At 43.3% G+C, this 15,186-nt stretch overlaps 1 protein-coding gene across 2 annotated transcripts in view; it reads left to right on the forward strand.

Moving 5' to 3' along the window:
- SV2B (synaptic vesicle glycoprotein 2B) overlaps positions 1–15,186 on the forward strand; it is a 64,660-nt gene that overhangs the window by 21,492 nt on the left and 27,982 nt on the right. For both annotated transcript variants that reach the window (XM_015639469.3, XM_015639468.3), the window contains exon 2: positions 12,682–13,531. In XM_015639469.3, coding sequence (XP_015494955.1) covers positions 13,048–13,531 — 484 coding nt within the window. In that variant the 5' untranslated portion in view covers positions 12,682–13,047. The remainder of the gene's footprint in view (positions 1–12,681; positions 13,532–15,186) is intronic.

Below are 15,186 nucleotides of genomic sequence, written 5' to 3' on the forward strand. Positions count from 1 at the left end.
CAAATGCTGCTGTCCACCTCAGTCCCTCACACGAGTCCTCAGTCCTGACACGAGGAGCTGTGCTCCTGCTGAGGTGTGGAGAGGGCTGAGGGAAAGGCTGACTACCAAACAAGATTTTGCAAGCAGGTTCAGGGCAAGTGGAGACCAGCCAATATGTACAGGAGGCAGGTCCCAGACAGGACAGGAAGGAAGGGAGATGATGAAGGTCCTTGCTGCTCAAATTTTGCTGAAAGCCATATTCCTCCACTAAACTCACTTCCAGGGTGGCATTTCTGCTGTACAGCTCCTTGAGCTGGGTCAAAGAATCTGGGTTTTGGGAGCAGGTAGAGGGATGTCCCTCACTTCAGTACCTGTAGGAAGGAGCCTACTTGGACCAGGGACAAGTCAAAAGATACCTGCCCCCCACCTCTGAAAGCCAGAGTGTATCCTTTGGATGCTCAGGTTTCAGGATCTCTCTCAGCTGCCTTCTCATTTTTAGGGAGTCTGATGACTCTCAGAGTCCTTACATGCCTTCTTTGGCTAGGGCTGAAATAAGAGGAGCAGAAGGAGAGCTATGAAACATGCTGGAAATATTCTTGATTCTGGTCAGAAACAGCACACTGAAGGTCTTTCACAGGAGACTCTGCCCATGTGAGCATAATTTCAGCATCATACTGGTCTTGGCAAGGACAATCTGAAGTCCAGAAAGGTGAGCTTTTGAGCTCTTCACCAGTGGTTACAAGATTCTCTTTTCAGTTATGCCTGTGTTTTCCCTACCCAATCTCTGACACGTAGAGAAAACAAATTATTATTTTGCAGACAAAGAGCTAAACCTAAGAGTAACTAAATGGCTTACCTTGGGTTAATCAAGCCATTTGTGGCATTAGAGAAAACTACAGAGTTCTTGATGTTGCCCAAGTCACTAAGCCATCTCTTCTCTAATCAAATTTGTCTTGAATCCTTGCAAATGTCTGCACAGGCATGTATTTTTCTTATTTTTTTTACTCTTTTCATATTTTATAGAGAAATTCCTGATAAAACATAAGCAGAAGTTGCCTGAATTCAACTCTCCTGGCATAAATTCCACTGATGGCAGTCTGATTTTAACTCCCATCTGTACTGTCGTGCCCCTACCCACAGGCATGAGTCACACTGAGCAATAAATAACAGCTAAATCCTTCTTCTGCCTCGACAGGTGATGCTGAGGATTTTCTCTCTGCGTACACACTGGGTATAGTGCCACAGCCTGATGATGTATTGTGGCTATTAATTTGAGGAGATGAAGCTTTTTCATTATTAATGTCCAACCTAAATGCAGGAATTTATTGGGAATTACTTGGGAAGCAAATGCAGAACCTTCTCACTGCTCTGAAGTGCTGAGCCTACTTTGCTTTTTGTTTGTTTGTTTGTTTTTATTCTTTTTACTGGCTCAAGGCAACATTAGTTTCCAAGACTGATACTGTTATGCCTTTTACTCTCCTTACCTTTCCGACCTTCACAATCCCCTGGCTTGTCCTGCCTCCTTTCCTTTATCTCATGCTCTGCTGTTGCTTTCCTGTCATTCTTTGGCTCCTGCAGTATCCTCTCATTGTTTCAGTTTTTTCCTCCTTTCCTTCTCTATTCCATAGAGGCACAAACATCATTTCAGAAGCCTGTGAGGCAGCAAGTGCCCATGGCAGAGCTGAAAGCCACATGACTTTGGGTTGTCAGAATACTGGCCAAGCTTAAAGCTCTGTGTAAATGAGCTCCTCTTGCAAAGATCTGTCCTAAAGGCTCCTGCAGGAGCAAGAAAGGAATGAGGGAGGCTTAGGACAAAACCACTGCCAGGCAACCCAACTTTCCAAAGTGTTAAGGGACCCATTACACATGCTCAAATTATGCATTCTCCTCTTCTGCAGGTGCAAAAATTTTTGAGTCAAAATCCTTCATGAGTATAAGAACATAAGTATAAATGTAGAGTTGCTATGTGTAAGGTTGCTGGTAAGTCAATACCAACATATTTCAGGCCCTATGGCAATTTTTCATGACTTTCTTCAAGATGCTGGTTTCAAAAGTAGGCTCTTCAAAGATCTGAGAATCTGAGCTATTCAAGGTGCAGCTCAGACAGGCTTTACAAATTGCCTCCTTACAGAAGAAGACATCTCTCTGTGGGTATGCTTTGTTTGTGCTGCAGTGATACATGTGGGGCACACAGTGAATTTGATAGCTAGATAATGGAATCTGTTGAATGATCACGGCTGCTGCAAGGTTCAGCTCTCTTCAGTAGTGTCTCATATTAAAAAAAAAAAGAAAGGAAAAATGTTAAACTCATCAAAATGCCATGAACATGAATGGAGAAAAGCAATTGCTCCAGTATTTTCCCTGCCACTTAACCTTGAAAGGAGTCTCTTTAAATTTGCTTCTGCTTGCACTTGTATTTCTCCACAGGCAAGGTGCATAATGAACAGTGCATTTGCAATTTTGAAAACCCTTGAGGCCACAATACAATTGTTTTGGAGGTCTTATGCAGAAAAGAAAGAGGCTGGATTTAGTTTGAGAACCACCCCTTTTATCTGATCTCATAATAACTGTGCCCCTTTAGCCTTGATCATTGTGCAGCCCTGAAGGGAAACACAGGGATCAAGCCTATTAAAGGGCATGATGGAAGCATAAGGTTGGCTGTGTCTGTGACAGGCTACAGGGGATTTCTGGGAGTGAGCAAGAATTCTGGCATGGCCACTGTGTCTGTACACTTCACTGGAGCTGGTGAGCAGCTGTCTGGAGACACTGATGCCTGAGCATCCTGGGCTGGGAAAGAGCTGTTCCTGATGGCAGGAGTGCTTTCCAGCCTTGGAAATGTCTCTGCTAGAGCTCTTTCTCAACACACTCCAATGCCAGGGAAAACAGGAGACAGAAACCCTGCAAAGGCTGCTGAGAGCTGCAGTAAATTATTTTGTCTGCATTTGTGGGGAGGTTGGTGGGTCCCCCAGCAATGGGAAGGTGCTCATGAGCAATAACTGATGGTTTTTTGTCAGTACCTGAAACACCACAGTCACCTCCCATCTGAGCCTGGGGATGATGAAGCCTCCTGGCCACAGCAGTGTGGGAGCACTGGGCAAAGGCTCCTTTTGTGGCACAACAATCTGAAGACACTTTGGCCACGTGGATCCAAAGAAAGGAGGAGCCAGGGTGAAAGGAGGAAAGGACAAGAGCATGGAGTGCTGGGGGCAAACAGACACAGCAAACCTCAAGGCTGCTGTGTTAGGTAGAGGCAGGAAAAAGAAGGAAAGGGGTACTTAATAAGGATACTTGCTCAAAGAAAATCCCTTCTGAAAGAAAGCAGTACTTAGAAATCACTCTAGGGTTTTCTGCTTTCATGGCACTGAAGCAAATCTATTCATCACAGCCATGTATTAATGAATTAGTTAATTAAGCAGCTCATTATTTAATAACTCAGGTTGCAAGTGTGATGAAACAAAAATCCCCTTTGTAGCCAGAGGCACATCTTTGCCAATAAGCTAAGCAGTTTATAGTTAATCAGGGATGTTTGCTGTCTGACACAGGCAGAATCTGCTGAATTGCAAGCAGTTTACTTCCAAGGTTATTGCTTACAGTTCTCTCTGGGAGCTTGTCAGGGCCTCCAAGCCCAATAAGGTTAAATCTAATAAGCTGTCCAAGGGCAAACACACGTAGAAATGCTCAAATTCATGAAAGGGCACCAGGGCACTGCTGTTTCTGAATAAACATCCAATTTCCTATTGGTTTACACTGCCAGGTGTGGTGCTGATAGAGAGGCTGGTTTATTATTAAGCAGTAAAACCTCAAAGATTCTAGCTCATTATTATATTTAAAGAGACAGGGAAATAGTAGAAGCATGTCCTGGTTGTTTGGCTCTGATATGGCTCCCCCAGGTGATTTTGGGAAAGCTCCTTTATTTGCATCGACATTGGGACACCTCTAAGTATTACTTGATGTCCAGGTTGGGGTTTGTGCCTCAGCTCCACAATAAGGAAAATGTTTGTGGGGCAGCAAAGCTCGCCTTTACCTTGGAATTCATGTGGAGGATAGCTGGGTTTGAAGATGGGAATAAATCCTTACCTAGCTTGTCCACGGAGTCCCTGAAATATGGGGGAGGTCAGCACACAGTATTTCCATTTCCATGCTCAGATACAGTTTTAGTCTCTCTCTGCCTCAAGTCATGATGTGCAGAACAAACCTGAGACTTTTTCTCAGCCTTTGATGGGACTTGGGGAGCACTGTAGGTTTCTTAGGTACTGTGGTAATGGGAGAGAGAAGAGGAAATAGATAGCTAGAAGAAGTTTAGAGACCATGAGTAATTTCCCAGTTAAAACATTGTTAATCTCAGTAAAATGCCCAAATTCCAGCTCAGGATATTAATTTCTAAGTTTTCTTTGGCTAAATTATCATTTCCACAAAACTCTGGCACATAAAAGCAGACTCCTCTCCCACCAGCCCTCCTGCTGTGATTCTCCTCTATCTTCCATGGTTTTATTCTTTTCCCCTTCACCCTTCTCTTTTCTCCCTTCTGACTAAGCTCTCGGCTGCAACTTCTCCCTGTGTTTGCTCCTTGAAGCAAGTCTGTTCATTATTTATTAGCTCCCATCCTCTTACACCATCTGTCTCAACTCATTATCCATATTCAGCTTGTCAAATTGACCTTTTATGGCCTTTCACTGGAATCCTAATGTGTAGTCTCTCCCTCCTTATATAGATATGTGTTGCTAAGCCATTGCTTTCCAACTCCTACTGTTAAACATTCCTCTCTCTATCTATCTCATGAACTCCCAGTTTGTTAGTCTGCACCCCTAACTTCAGAAAAACTGTTTATTCTGCTTGACTGATGCTTGTTCCTTGTTTCATCTGCTGCATGTTTGCTGTGCCAGCTTGCTGTAGCACATCCTGTCTTAAATGTGACCTTTAAAGCATCTGCACCAACAGAGTATCAGACTTTAGGGTATAATCTCCCTGTAAGTGTCTGGGGGTCTTTCTGTCCCTTAGTTCATAACATAACATAGTGGATTACAAGCTGAATTCAGCCCACAGCCACTTTGCTGTGAGAGTCACCACCACCACATAAAGCAATGGCATTTTAGTGTGCAATGTGCTGGAAACCAGAAATCTCCCCCAGTGGGATGGGTGAGAATGAAAAAAATGTAAAGGCATTGGAGCAGTGCAGCCAGATTCTTACTCAGCATTAATCAGAGCAGTTCAATCAAACAACTGAACTATTTGTATTCCTTCTCTGTTTCCAAATCCAAGGGCTACTCTAAATGCTTCAGAGACAATAGTTTCTCCTCAGAGAACACTGTGTAACGCAGGACTGTAGGATCAAATAATGCAATAAGTATTTTCTCCTAGTGGAACAAACATACACAGTGTGCACCTGTCCAGGAATGTGTAAAACCCACCACAGATCAATAGAGATTATCCAGAAACTGTAGGAGAACTTCAGCTCAATAAACTGTGTAGCAGAGGATTTTGAACTAAAATGCTTTCTCTAAATAATTAATCAGGGCTGCTGGTAACACACTAAATACTCCAGCTCTGGTTTCCCTGCATTTCTTGATATACCAGGGCTGCATCTGCACCAGTCTTTTCCAGTCTACAGTGTGGGAGCAGTGAATAAATGAGTCCTGTCCCAGAGACCCTGGCAGCATCTTTGAGCAAATCAATGTGTTTTACACTGCAGAGAGGACTTTCACCCTCCACGTCCTACCTGTGCTGTAGGGGAGCAATCAGTAGGTGTCATCTGGACTGCTGAAAGTCGGTTCTTTGAACCAGACGATTTCAAGTCAATGACTTTCAAATATCTTGCTCTTCTTTACAGGATCTGTGGCACAGGTAGCTTGCTTAACGAGCTCCGTAGAGAGTTTTTGAACCTGTGTTACATATCTATCAAACAATTTCTTAGTAATAAGAAAAGTTTCAGGAGAAACTATTTTTTTCTTTAGTTTTCACTTAATACAGTGCTCTCCTCTGAAGCTACAACAAAAGACACCTCTTTTTACACAGTTCAAAGCAAATTCTTTTTAAAGGTAGGCTCTGCTACAGACTGTGATTTTTAAATCTCTTGCTGCCCAGACCCAGTTAGCCTCCTGTGTTTGCAGCCACAGTTGATTGTTGTAGGCATTAACACATAATTTTACACCTGAAAAACATATATTGATGTGCCCTTCCATGTAATCTTGTTGTCTTTGATGGCAAAGCAGCTCCTTTTTTGCTTCCAGCTACCATGTCACTGAGTAAGAAAACTAAACTCATCTATCCTCCTTGATTTTTTGAAACAAGAGCAGAAAAGAAACCTCAGAAATTATACTGGATCTGATATTGCTCCAGTTGCAATGGGTTTTCAGCTTGAGACTGTGATATAATTCTCCCTCAAGAATACTTGATGACCATGGTTTCTTTTGGACATTAATTGCAAAGACAAAGTTTACTCCAATCTTGTGAGACTGGAGAGGAATCAATTTGGATTTTTTTCCTAGTGTTGTATATAATATTCCTTTACCTGTCTAAAATCCTGTAGAAACTTACATTCCAAGGGATGATTTGTATTTTGAAAAAAAGAGACCAGGTTTTCAGCTGATTAAATCTCACTGATCCACTGGCCAGTGTTCAGAGATGAGAACATCCTCCTGGAAATTCCCCAGGGACACACTGCTCTTCACCACCTTTGATTAGGATATTTGATGGAAAGTGACTGCTGAAGACCTGCAAGAGATGTGATCTACATTGATACACTCATCCCCTAAAATAATGTTCAGTCATTGGTGTGGGTTGGGTTGGTTTTTTTTTGACTGAGCGATGTCTCTCAACTTCTTCTAAAAGTGTTTCAGAGTCCTATGCTCTGAGACTTTTCTCCTGTTATTTTGGCAGTGAAAGAGAGATGCAAAAAGTCAAGCAAGAATTAATAAGGCTAAAGGCTGGTCTTTAACAAGATGGCACCAGATGCATTTATAATCCTTGGATATGAAGGCAAGAGCTACTGTTCTTACAAAGCATTTTTTTCCACAGTTTGTGGATCAATAATATCTCAGGGCTTCCATCCTTCCCTGGCCATTTCCTCCTTTATTCTGAGCATAGTTTGGACCATTAATCCCTGTTCTTGCTCCTTGACTTCAGATTTCACTTGGTTTCTCCTTTTTGTATTCGAAGCCCCCTCATTTCCTTTTTCTACCTTCCCTCACATATAAATTCTCTTCAGATCCTGCTGCTTTTCCCTCTGCAGGATCCTTGCCAAGAACCCAGCCTTGCCATCTGTCCAGGAGAATGATGATATTGCTCAGCTCTCTTCTGGATGTTGAATTGTGTGGCTGCAGCAGCAATTTTAATGTCAGCAAAAATACCCAAAAAAACCCCCAAGAAACAAAACAAAACAAAAAACAAAACAAAACCCCCCCCCCCAAAAAAAAAAAGCCCCCAAACCCCTCCCAAAAAACTCACAAAACAAGAAGAAACCTACCCCAACAATATCAAAGCCCTGTGGAAGAAAAGCCCTTTTCTGCCTCACAGAGGTCAGATGCTGTTATTCATATGCATATAAATAGCAGGATTACTTTTCCTATATTGTATGTCTCTATATTGTCTTCTTAAAGGTGCACCTGAGATAATTTTACATCCATGAGAGCATAATCAGAGTTGATGTTACAATTTTTGTTGATAAAAACATGCCATTTTTTCAAACCTGAATTATTTAGAGGGAAAAAAATCAGTTTCAACGAATGTTTCTAATAAAAAATGGATCAAGCAGTTGACAAGAAGGCATTTCTTAAATGAAATCTTTTGTTTCAGTTTCAAAAAAATCTCCATGCACCTCTTTTTTCTTTTTTTTTTAATGCCAATGAAAAGGGCAACTTTCTACAGTATAAGATGAAGAATTTATAGTGGACCCTATCTGAAAGCATTTTGTTGTGAATTATGGGATTGCAGTCCAATTTTTTAGATTTAAAACAATTATTATTATTTATACTATTTGGAAAGAGAGAAATTTTCAAGGTTGCCCTGAGGTAAAATAACATTTTTCTTAGTTTAAAAAAAATAAAATCCAAGACTTCATTGAAAACCTGACAAAAACTTGGGAGCACTTTTCCTGGTCCTCAGCTGTGAAGCTGGGAGCATAGAGACCTCTTTTCCCTAAATTCTGGTTTATTTAAGGCTTAAGCTTTTGGGGACACAAGTTGCCATCTATTCATGTATCCATATAAGCACAGCTGCAAAGGGATCTGCAATTCCCAGCAGAGGAAAGCTGTGCTGCCCTGCTGTGGGGTCTGGAGGGACACAGAGATGCCAAGAAGCCAAGGAACAGAGCCCAGGATGCTCAGCCTGTCTGATGATGTTGGTGTCACTGCTGGCTGCCTGAAATCCAGGATGCTGCTCCCCTGGGAGCTGTGATTTGTCAGGCACCTCAGAAATCTGTCCCTTCCTGTGTACAAACAGATCCATTAATTGCAACCTCATTAAGAATCTGAAGCTGGAACATCACAGAAACCTATCTACATAATCATCTTTCTCCTTTCAGTGAGGAAAATTTCTCCTCAGGAATTTTTTTTACAGTCAGCTTTGTGACTGCAGAATTGTCCTTACGGTCACTGTAGGATCTGGGCACCTTCCCATTGCTGTCAGCAGAAAGCAGCTCTGGAGGTGAGGATGTTCTGCAGGAGGAGTTGTCCTTCAGGCAGAATATTAAAGTGCTCTGCCATCTGTTTTACAGGGATTATTCTGGTGAATGCTAAAAATCCCTTGAAAGCATTTTTATGGTGTCCCTGTCCCGCTCCTTCTCCTTAGGGTTCAAACAACCTCTCCCTCCTGTTGTTGGTTTTGAGTGTTCTCCCCTTCTGAGCGTGCAGCAAGGCCCTGGCAGCTGCCAGCCTTGGCTCTCCCTGCTGGATCCACATCATGGATGTGCATCATGCATTTATGTGTGTGCACCCACGGCTTGTGCTCCCACCAAGCAACATCCTCACTCTCTTTGCTTTTCCAGAAACTCCCTCATGCCCCAAGCTGCAATATTCTATAAGAAAACCCTGCTCATATCTGCCCTGCTCACTAACTTGGCATGATTTCTGTTCTCTCATAGAGCTCAGCTCTCTGACAAGCCCTGGGCTCTCTTCATTTAGTACCAGGCAAAAGGAACTCGCCCTTCTCTGCATCCCCTCCAAGCTCTGCTGCTCTCCAGCTCCCAGTTTATCACCTCACCATGCCAGACTTACCTGTATGCCCTCTCACAGAGGAAAATGCAGTGTTAATCTGCTTTTTCTAAACATCCCTTTTCCTAGAGTAGATACCATTTCTATTATGAGGATATCCAAGACTTTAGGTTCCTATTTTAAGTTGCAGAGCTCAAATGACTGAATTCCTGGCTAAGTATGCAACATCTGAGCTAGCTAATGAGCTCAAGAAAACTCCAAGGTGCATAATGTATTTTAAAGAAAGCAGGAAAGGACCTGAATCCTGATGTATTCCAGGTTCCTGTGTCCAGCACTCAGTTTAATGGGCTGTTTTGGGGAGACCCAGAATGAGGCTTTCTTGCCCCTGCAGACCCTGCCTTAGGGACCCTCACATTTGTTGTGTGTTCAAACCTCACTTGTGTGTCTCAGAAAGGAGCTGGCAGCTTAGAAGGGCCAAGGATTGTAATTAGAATAATTTAGATTGGAAAAGAACTCTAAGACCATTAAGTCCAACCATTGACCCAGCAGTGCCAAGTGGCCCATGGACCACTAAACCATGTCCCCAAGTGCCACAGCTACAGGTCTTCTGAATACCTGCAGGAGTGATGACTCCACCACAGCCCTGAGCAGACTGTTCCAATGCTTGACAACCCTTCTGATGGTGCAATTTTCCTCATTTCCTGTCTGAAACTTCCCTGGCACAACTTGAGGCCGTTTCCTGTTGTGCTGTTGCTTGTTATCTGGGAGAAGAGACTGACACCCACCCTGCTACAATAGGCTCGGTGTGATGTGTATATTTGTCTCAAGTGCTCATGCATCACTGTGAAGGGTAATTATAGCAACCCAAGCCTGCCATCTTTATGACACATCATGGTTTTGCATCTAAATGCTAAATGGGGCTGTTAATGAGTGAGTGCAGCTCAGCTTGAGTGAAAGGGTGTTAAAGAATCGGGTCTGGAGTGAATCAGCCTGTGCATATGTGGCAAGGAAAGAAAACAAGTGGTGTGAAATACAGGAAGTGTAGCATTCTGAAGTTATAGTCTGCCTCTCTGTGCTGCCCCTTCTCCTAGGGTGATCCTAGGAAATATCCATCCTACAAACTGAATGGGAACCCAGTCACTATTTTTTGCCACAACCTTTACTCTGAAGTGCAGGTTCTTCCCCATACAGGTGACTCTCAACAGTCTGTAAGACTCATCAGCTCATGTCATTATTTCTTAGGCTGCCCAAGATGTGATTCCATCTGGTAAATGCCAGTCTTTGTGTGTCAGTGAAAGAGCACAGATGCTTCAATAGGTCTTTTCTTAGTTTGTGATCTTTGGTCCTGTTGTTGTGGGAGGCAAAGAGCTCAGCTTTAAGCCTCAGCAGCTTTTAGAGAACAAAAAATATTTCCAGCACTTGGTCTTTAAGAACATACTTTTACCTTTTGAAAAGAGAGGTAAGGTCTGTGGAGACGCAGGGTCTGATCAGTTCTGCTATTGATCATCAGTGTTATTGTTACTTTGTTTCCTAAAATGAGTTTTCAATCCAGTTCTGCAGCAACCAGAAAGGGACAAACCCAGTGAGGTCACTGCTCTTCCTGCTCCAGCACTTAGGTCGCTTTGAAGCATGACCTGGCACCAGATGATTCTTAAAGATTTCCAAAGCAAGACCTAATGTTCTTTTGCACATATTGTTCTTTTGTTTTTTCTCTTTAAATAAAAGGCTCCTTCTCCTACTTTTCAAAAGAAAATATGTCTCTGTGGAAGGACATTTTACTGCCTTGGAGAACATGATGTTCAGTCATGACACAAATCTTTGTGTAATTAAGAAAGTTACTTCAGGACTGGGAGGCTCTGAGACTCAAAAGTAATATTGGACTTTTTTAACCATTAAAGGTAACACTCCAGCACTGAAACAAGAGCTGTAGGACTCACTTAAGTGCTCCTTATGGCTGTCAGATGTATTAACTCCCCTGCACATTAACAGCTCTGGTGCCTATGCAAATACTTCTCTTTACTGCTCCATGCACTGTCGATGCCTGATCATTATAACCTGAAAAGAATGCCTTTGGTGTTTTATTTTTTTTTTTTTATTGCTTTATTGATCACTCTTTTTGAGCTCTGGAAGAATACCCTGTTGCCTTTCTTACTTGATGCAAAATGTATGGTGTGATTCCGCATAAAGAAAGGGAAGAGGAAACACCTTGAAGCGTAGTCACAAATAGCAGAGGGGCAGAGAAAAGGAAGAGGTTCTGGCAGGCTCTGCAGAGCCTGTGTTGTAATTATGGGCCACAGATATATAGGTAGATAAGCAGAAGTGCAGAGGAAGCTTTTATGAAGTTCCTTGGAGCAGCTCCATGAACAGGCAAAGCATGGCCATTAATCCACGCAGAGAAGTCAGGTCTCTGCTCCTTCCTTACCCTGAGCATTTGGGCTGCCAGAAAAGCACAGCATTTGCAGCAGGAGTGATGCCTCTCTGAGCATTTTATTATAGAGAGTGCTACTGAATTTCTCCTCTGAAGACGTTTTAGCTGCATATAGCACTGTTATTTACAGTGTGTGCGTTTGCGTGCGTTTCTATAGGTCAACTGACTGTGTAGGTAACAACACCCACACATCCTCAGGCTTGTGCCTGCCCATGTCAATCCATACCTCATTTACACTTTATTTAGGCAAGTAGCTCAAAGCTTAAAGCAAAGTCGTTCTGTGCATGCCTACGCTGTGCTGGCTGCTCTGGCGTGACTCCACTCCCTTTCCCTGTGCTTCTCCTTCCAAACCCTGTGTCTACAGCTGTGTGAGGCAGGGGAACACTGGAGAGCCAGCTGGCTGGAACCTGCCTGGAAAATAATGGAAGTCAGGTGTCCAGAAGGAGTATGTGTTTAGCTGTGTCTTGACTCCCCTTGGTTTTCCCTGCAGACAGCAGTGATTCTGTATTAGCTTTGTTTTTTCACTCTCTCTGAAAATCATCCCCTGTTGATGTTTAGATATGGAGAGAACAGTGCTTGGTGTCACTTTTGGTGACTTTATCTTGGCAGATGCTGCATGCCAGCTGTGCATCTGGCATACAGATGGAGAGACAATAGGGAAAAAAAGAAGCCAATAAATAAAATTAATGTGGGGATCTGGATGAAAAAGAAAACCAAGATCATATTTTGTCTCATTATGATGCTCGCCAGTTGTGGGGACCAGGGCTGAGTGTACTCTGAGGAGATGGAAAAAAACTTATTTAGCAACCTGAGAGCTCTGTTCCAGCAACCCAGCCCAGTTCTGCTCTCTGTGGAAAGCAGTACCACATATGGGAGGCAGGACTTCCAGGAACGACAGAAATCGGGACCACATGGTACTTTACATTCTACTTTGGGTTCCCACTGAACTTGGTACATTTTAATGCTGTTTTTTTCTGAGGCTTTGGGTTTTGGTGATGCAAGAACATTACTCTGTTGCCGTATTTTTTCAAAGGAAAGGAATGTATTCAAAATGTTGGGCATTAAACTCAGTGCATGTGTGCTTGCAAGCTTACTGCTGTCTCATTGCTATTGTTTCCTCTTTCTCAGGACATGACCTTCAGCACCACAATGAATCAGGAAAAACCTGTCAAATCCTCCTAGCTCCCTGGCTGTGCAATTTGCTGTTCCCTCGCTGTTCCCCAGACAGCAGCTTTTCTCACCCAAAGCACAGAAGCCAGCAAGTCACAAATGACAGCTGAAAAGTGAAGCATTACCAAAAGCTGCGTGAGACTCTGTCAGAGAGAACCTTTATATATAATTCTCCCTCTGAGCCTGGGAAGCTGTGCATCCCATCAGTTCCAAAGAACGGAGAGAAGATATGTTCAAGTAACCAACACCAGAAACTGCACAAATCCATACACATTTCAGAATATCTACACAGTGACCTACAGCATTTAGAATTCTCTGTTCAGAATGGATGATGGCTATAGAAACACAAACCAGGTCTCAGATGACTACAGGTACCAGGATGGCAACTACGACACACCCAATGACGGCTACTACCGGGGTGGGGACGAGCCCGCGCAGGAAGAGGATGCCCAGAGTGATGTTACAGAAGGCCATGATGAGGATGATGAGGTCTATGAGGGCGAGTACCAAGGGATCCCACACCCAGATGACATTAAAGAAAAGCAGAAGAAGCGAGCCCCTGCCATGGATGATGAGTACAGAGACCGTGCTGACCTTATGGCAGAGAGGATGGAGGATGAGGAGCAGCTTGCCCACCAGTACGAGAACATCATTGAGGAGTGTGGCCACGGACGCTTCCAGTGGACTCTCTTCTTTGTTTTAGGGTTGGCACTTATGGCAGATGGGGTGGAGGTGTTTGTGGTTGGATTTGTTCTTCCCAGTGCTGAGAAGGATATGTGCTTGTCCAGTTCCAACAAAGGGATGCTGGGTAAGTGCCACTGGCAAACAGCTCTTCTAATGCAGTGAGAAGCAGCTGGGACAACTTTTTCTAGTGACCAGCTGATTTCAGGATCTTCTGATGACTTTCTTCTTGTGTTGTATGTCATGCCTAGTCATGCCTGGGTGGATCTGACTCAGGAGGGGTTCACATGCTGATGAGCAGCAGAATTGTACCAGAATATGCTGTGGCCAGTCTGGTCACAGTGGGCTGGATCTGGGCAAGGCAGCTCACGGGTCCCCAGGGCAAAACTCCAAGGGGTGTTCAAGGATAAATAAGTGAAAAGTTAAAGGTGGATCTAGTGACTCAAAATTCAAAGCTGTTAGAAGGTTTCCCTTTTCTTCAGCCCAAAGTCCCAACTGGCAAATCAACTGTGCAGTCAGTTCCTTCTGCCTGCTAACTTCTCAGTTTGCTCATATGTCCTGGATCAGATGTAGTCAATGAAGGTTTCTTTTTCTGTCTCTGGAATGAAATTAAAGTGCAGCATGCAGATTAAAGCTGAGACTACTGGCAACATCCCTTTTGCATCAGTACTGACATCTCCCTGAGGACAACATACAAGGCTTAGTTATTGGGAGTGAGACTGGGTGGAAAGGTTTGGACAAACAATTTTTTCCCTGGAACAATAGGCAAGCCAAATTCCATCAGCCAAAACAGCAAAACCTCCCAGATCTCCAAGAATCAGGACAGGATCCAGCATGGTCTGTAGTGAGAGCCAGCCACGCAATAGGACAGAGCATCTGGAAGGGAAATAAAATAGCTCTTGGAATAACTGCTTGTGCAGGGAGAGTGTCTTGATGGACATGTAGTGGGATTGCAGGGAATCATCAGGGACTGCAGTCATACATGCTGGCCCAGGAGCCCTGCCTGATGCAAGGTAAATGCAGATTTGGGACTAGACCCCAGCCATTGACTTCATTCTATTTACATTATTTTCATGTGACAAAGGCAATAGATAATTATCCCTATATAAATCTCTCCTCTTGGTGTACTGAGGTCATATTCACTTTTCTTTTTCTCCCTTTTTCCTGGAACTTGAGGATCTGGATGTTTCTTTCTATAGTTAGCCAGGTTTGTACTGACTTTTGTGCCTTAAAGAATTTAGTCACCTTTTTTGCTTCACAAACCCCTTAAAAATTCTAGCTCAAAATATCTTTGGTCAGATATCTAAAGACAAACCTCTCACAATTAGATCCTGATTTCAAAGGAACTTTGGAATTCACCAGCTCCCTGTGGGACACAAGGCTTGGTGTCTTTTCAGTGATGAGACCTTTTTTTGAAAAGCAGGTCATTTATTTTAGTGACTCTGTGAAAGCTGAGATTTTCAGAAACTCTGACCCCATAAATATCTACCTCTGTATAGCTCAAGCTCTGGCAGGCTCCTAAATGAGAAAACTTCAAATGTCACAAGGAAATCTATCTTTGAAGTATTTCTGGCCTAACCACAGGTAAAAATGAACACGAAATCTCCCCAGAGAGCACATTCTGCGTTTTCCAGCTCAGTATTTGCAAGGCTGAAAGTTCAGGTTGTTCTGATAAGCTCTGAATAAGCAAGGAGACATTTGGGTCCGTATCCAATCCCAGCTCCAGCCTCCTGCGCACTAACTGAGCTAATCTGGGACTGCTAATGAGGGGAAGAGAGCTCT

Source organism: Parus major, chromosome 10 (genome assembly GCF_001522545.3).
Source record: "Parus major isolate Abel chromosome 10, Parus_major1.1, whole genome shotgun sequence".
Classification (NCBI taxonomy): domain Eukaryota; kingdom Metazoa; phylum Chordata; class Aves; order Passeriformes; family Paridae; genus Parus; species Parus major.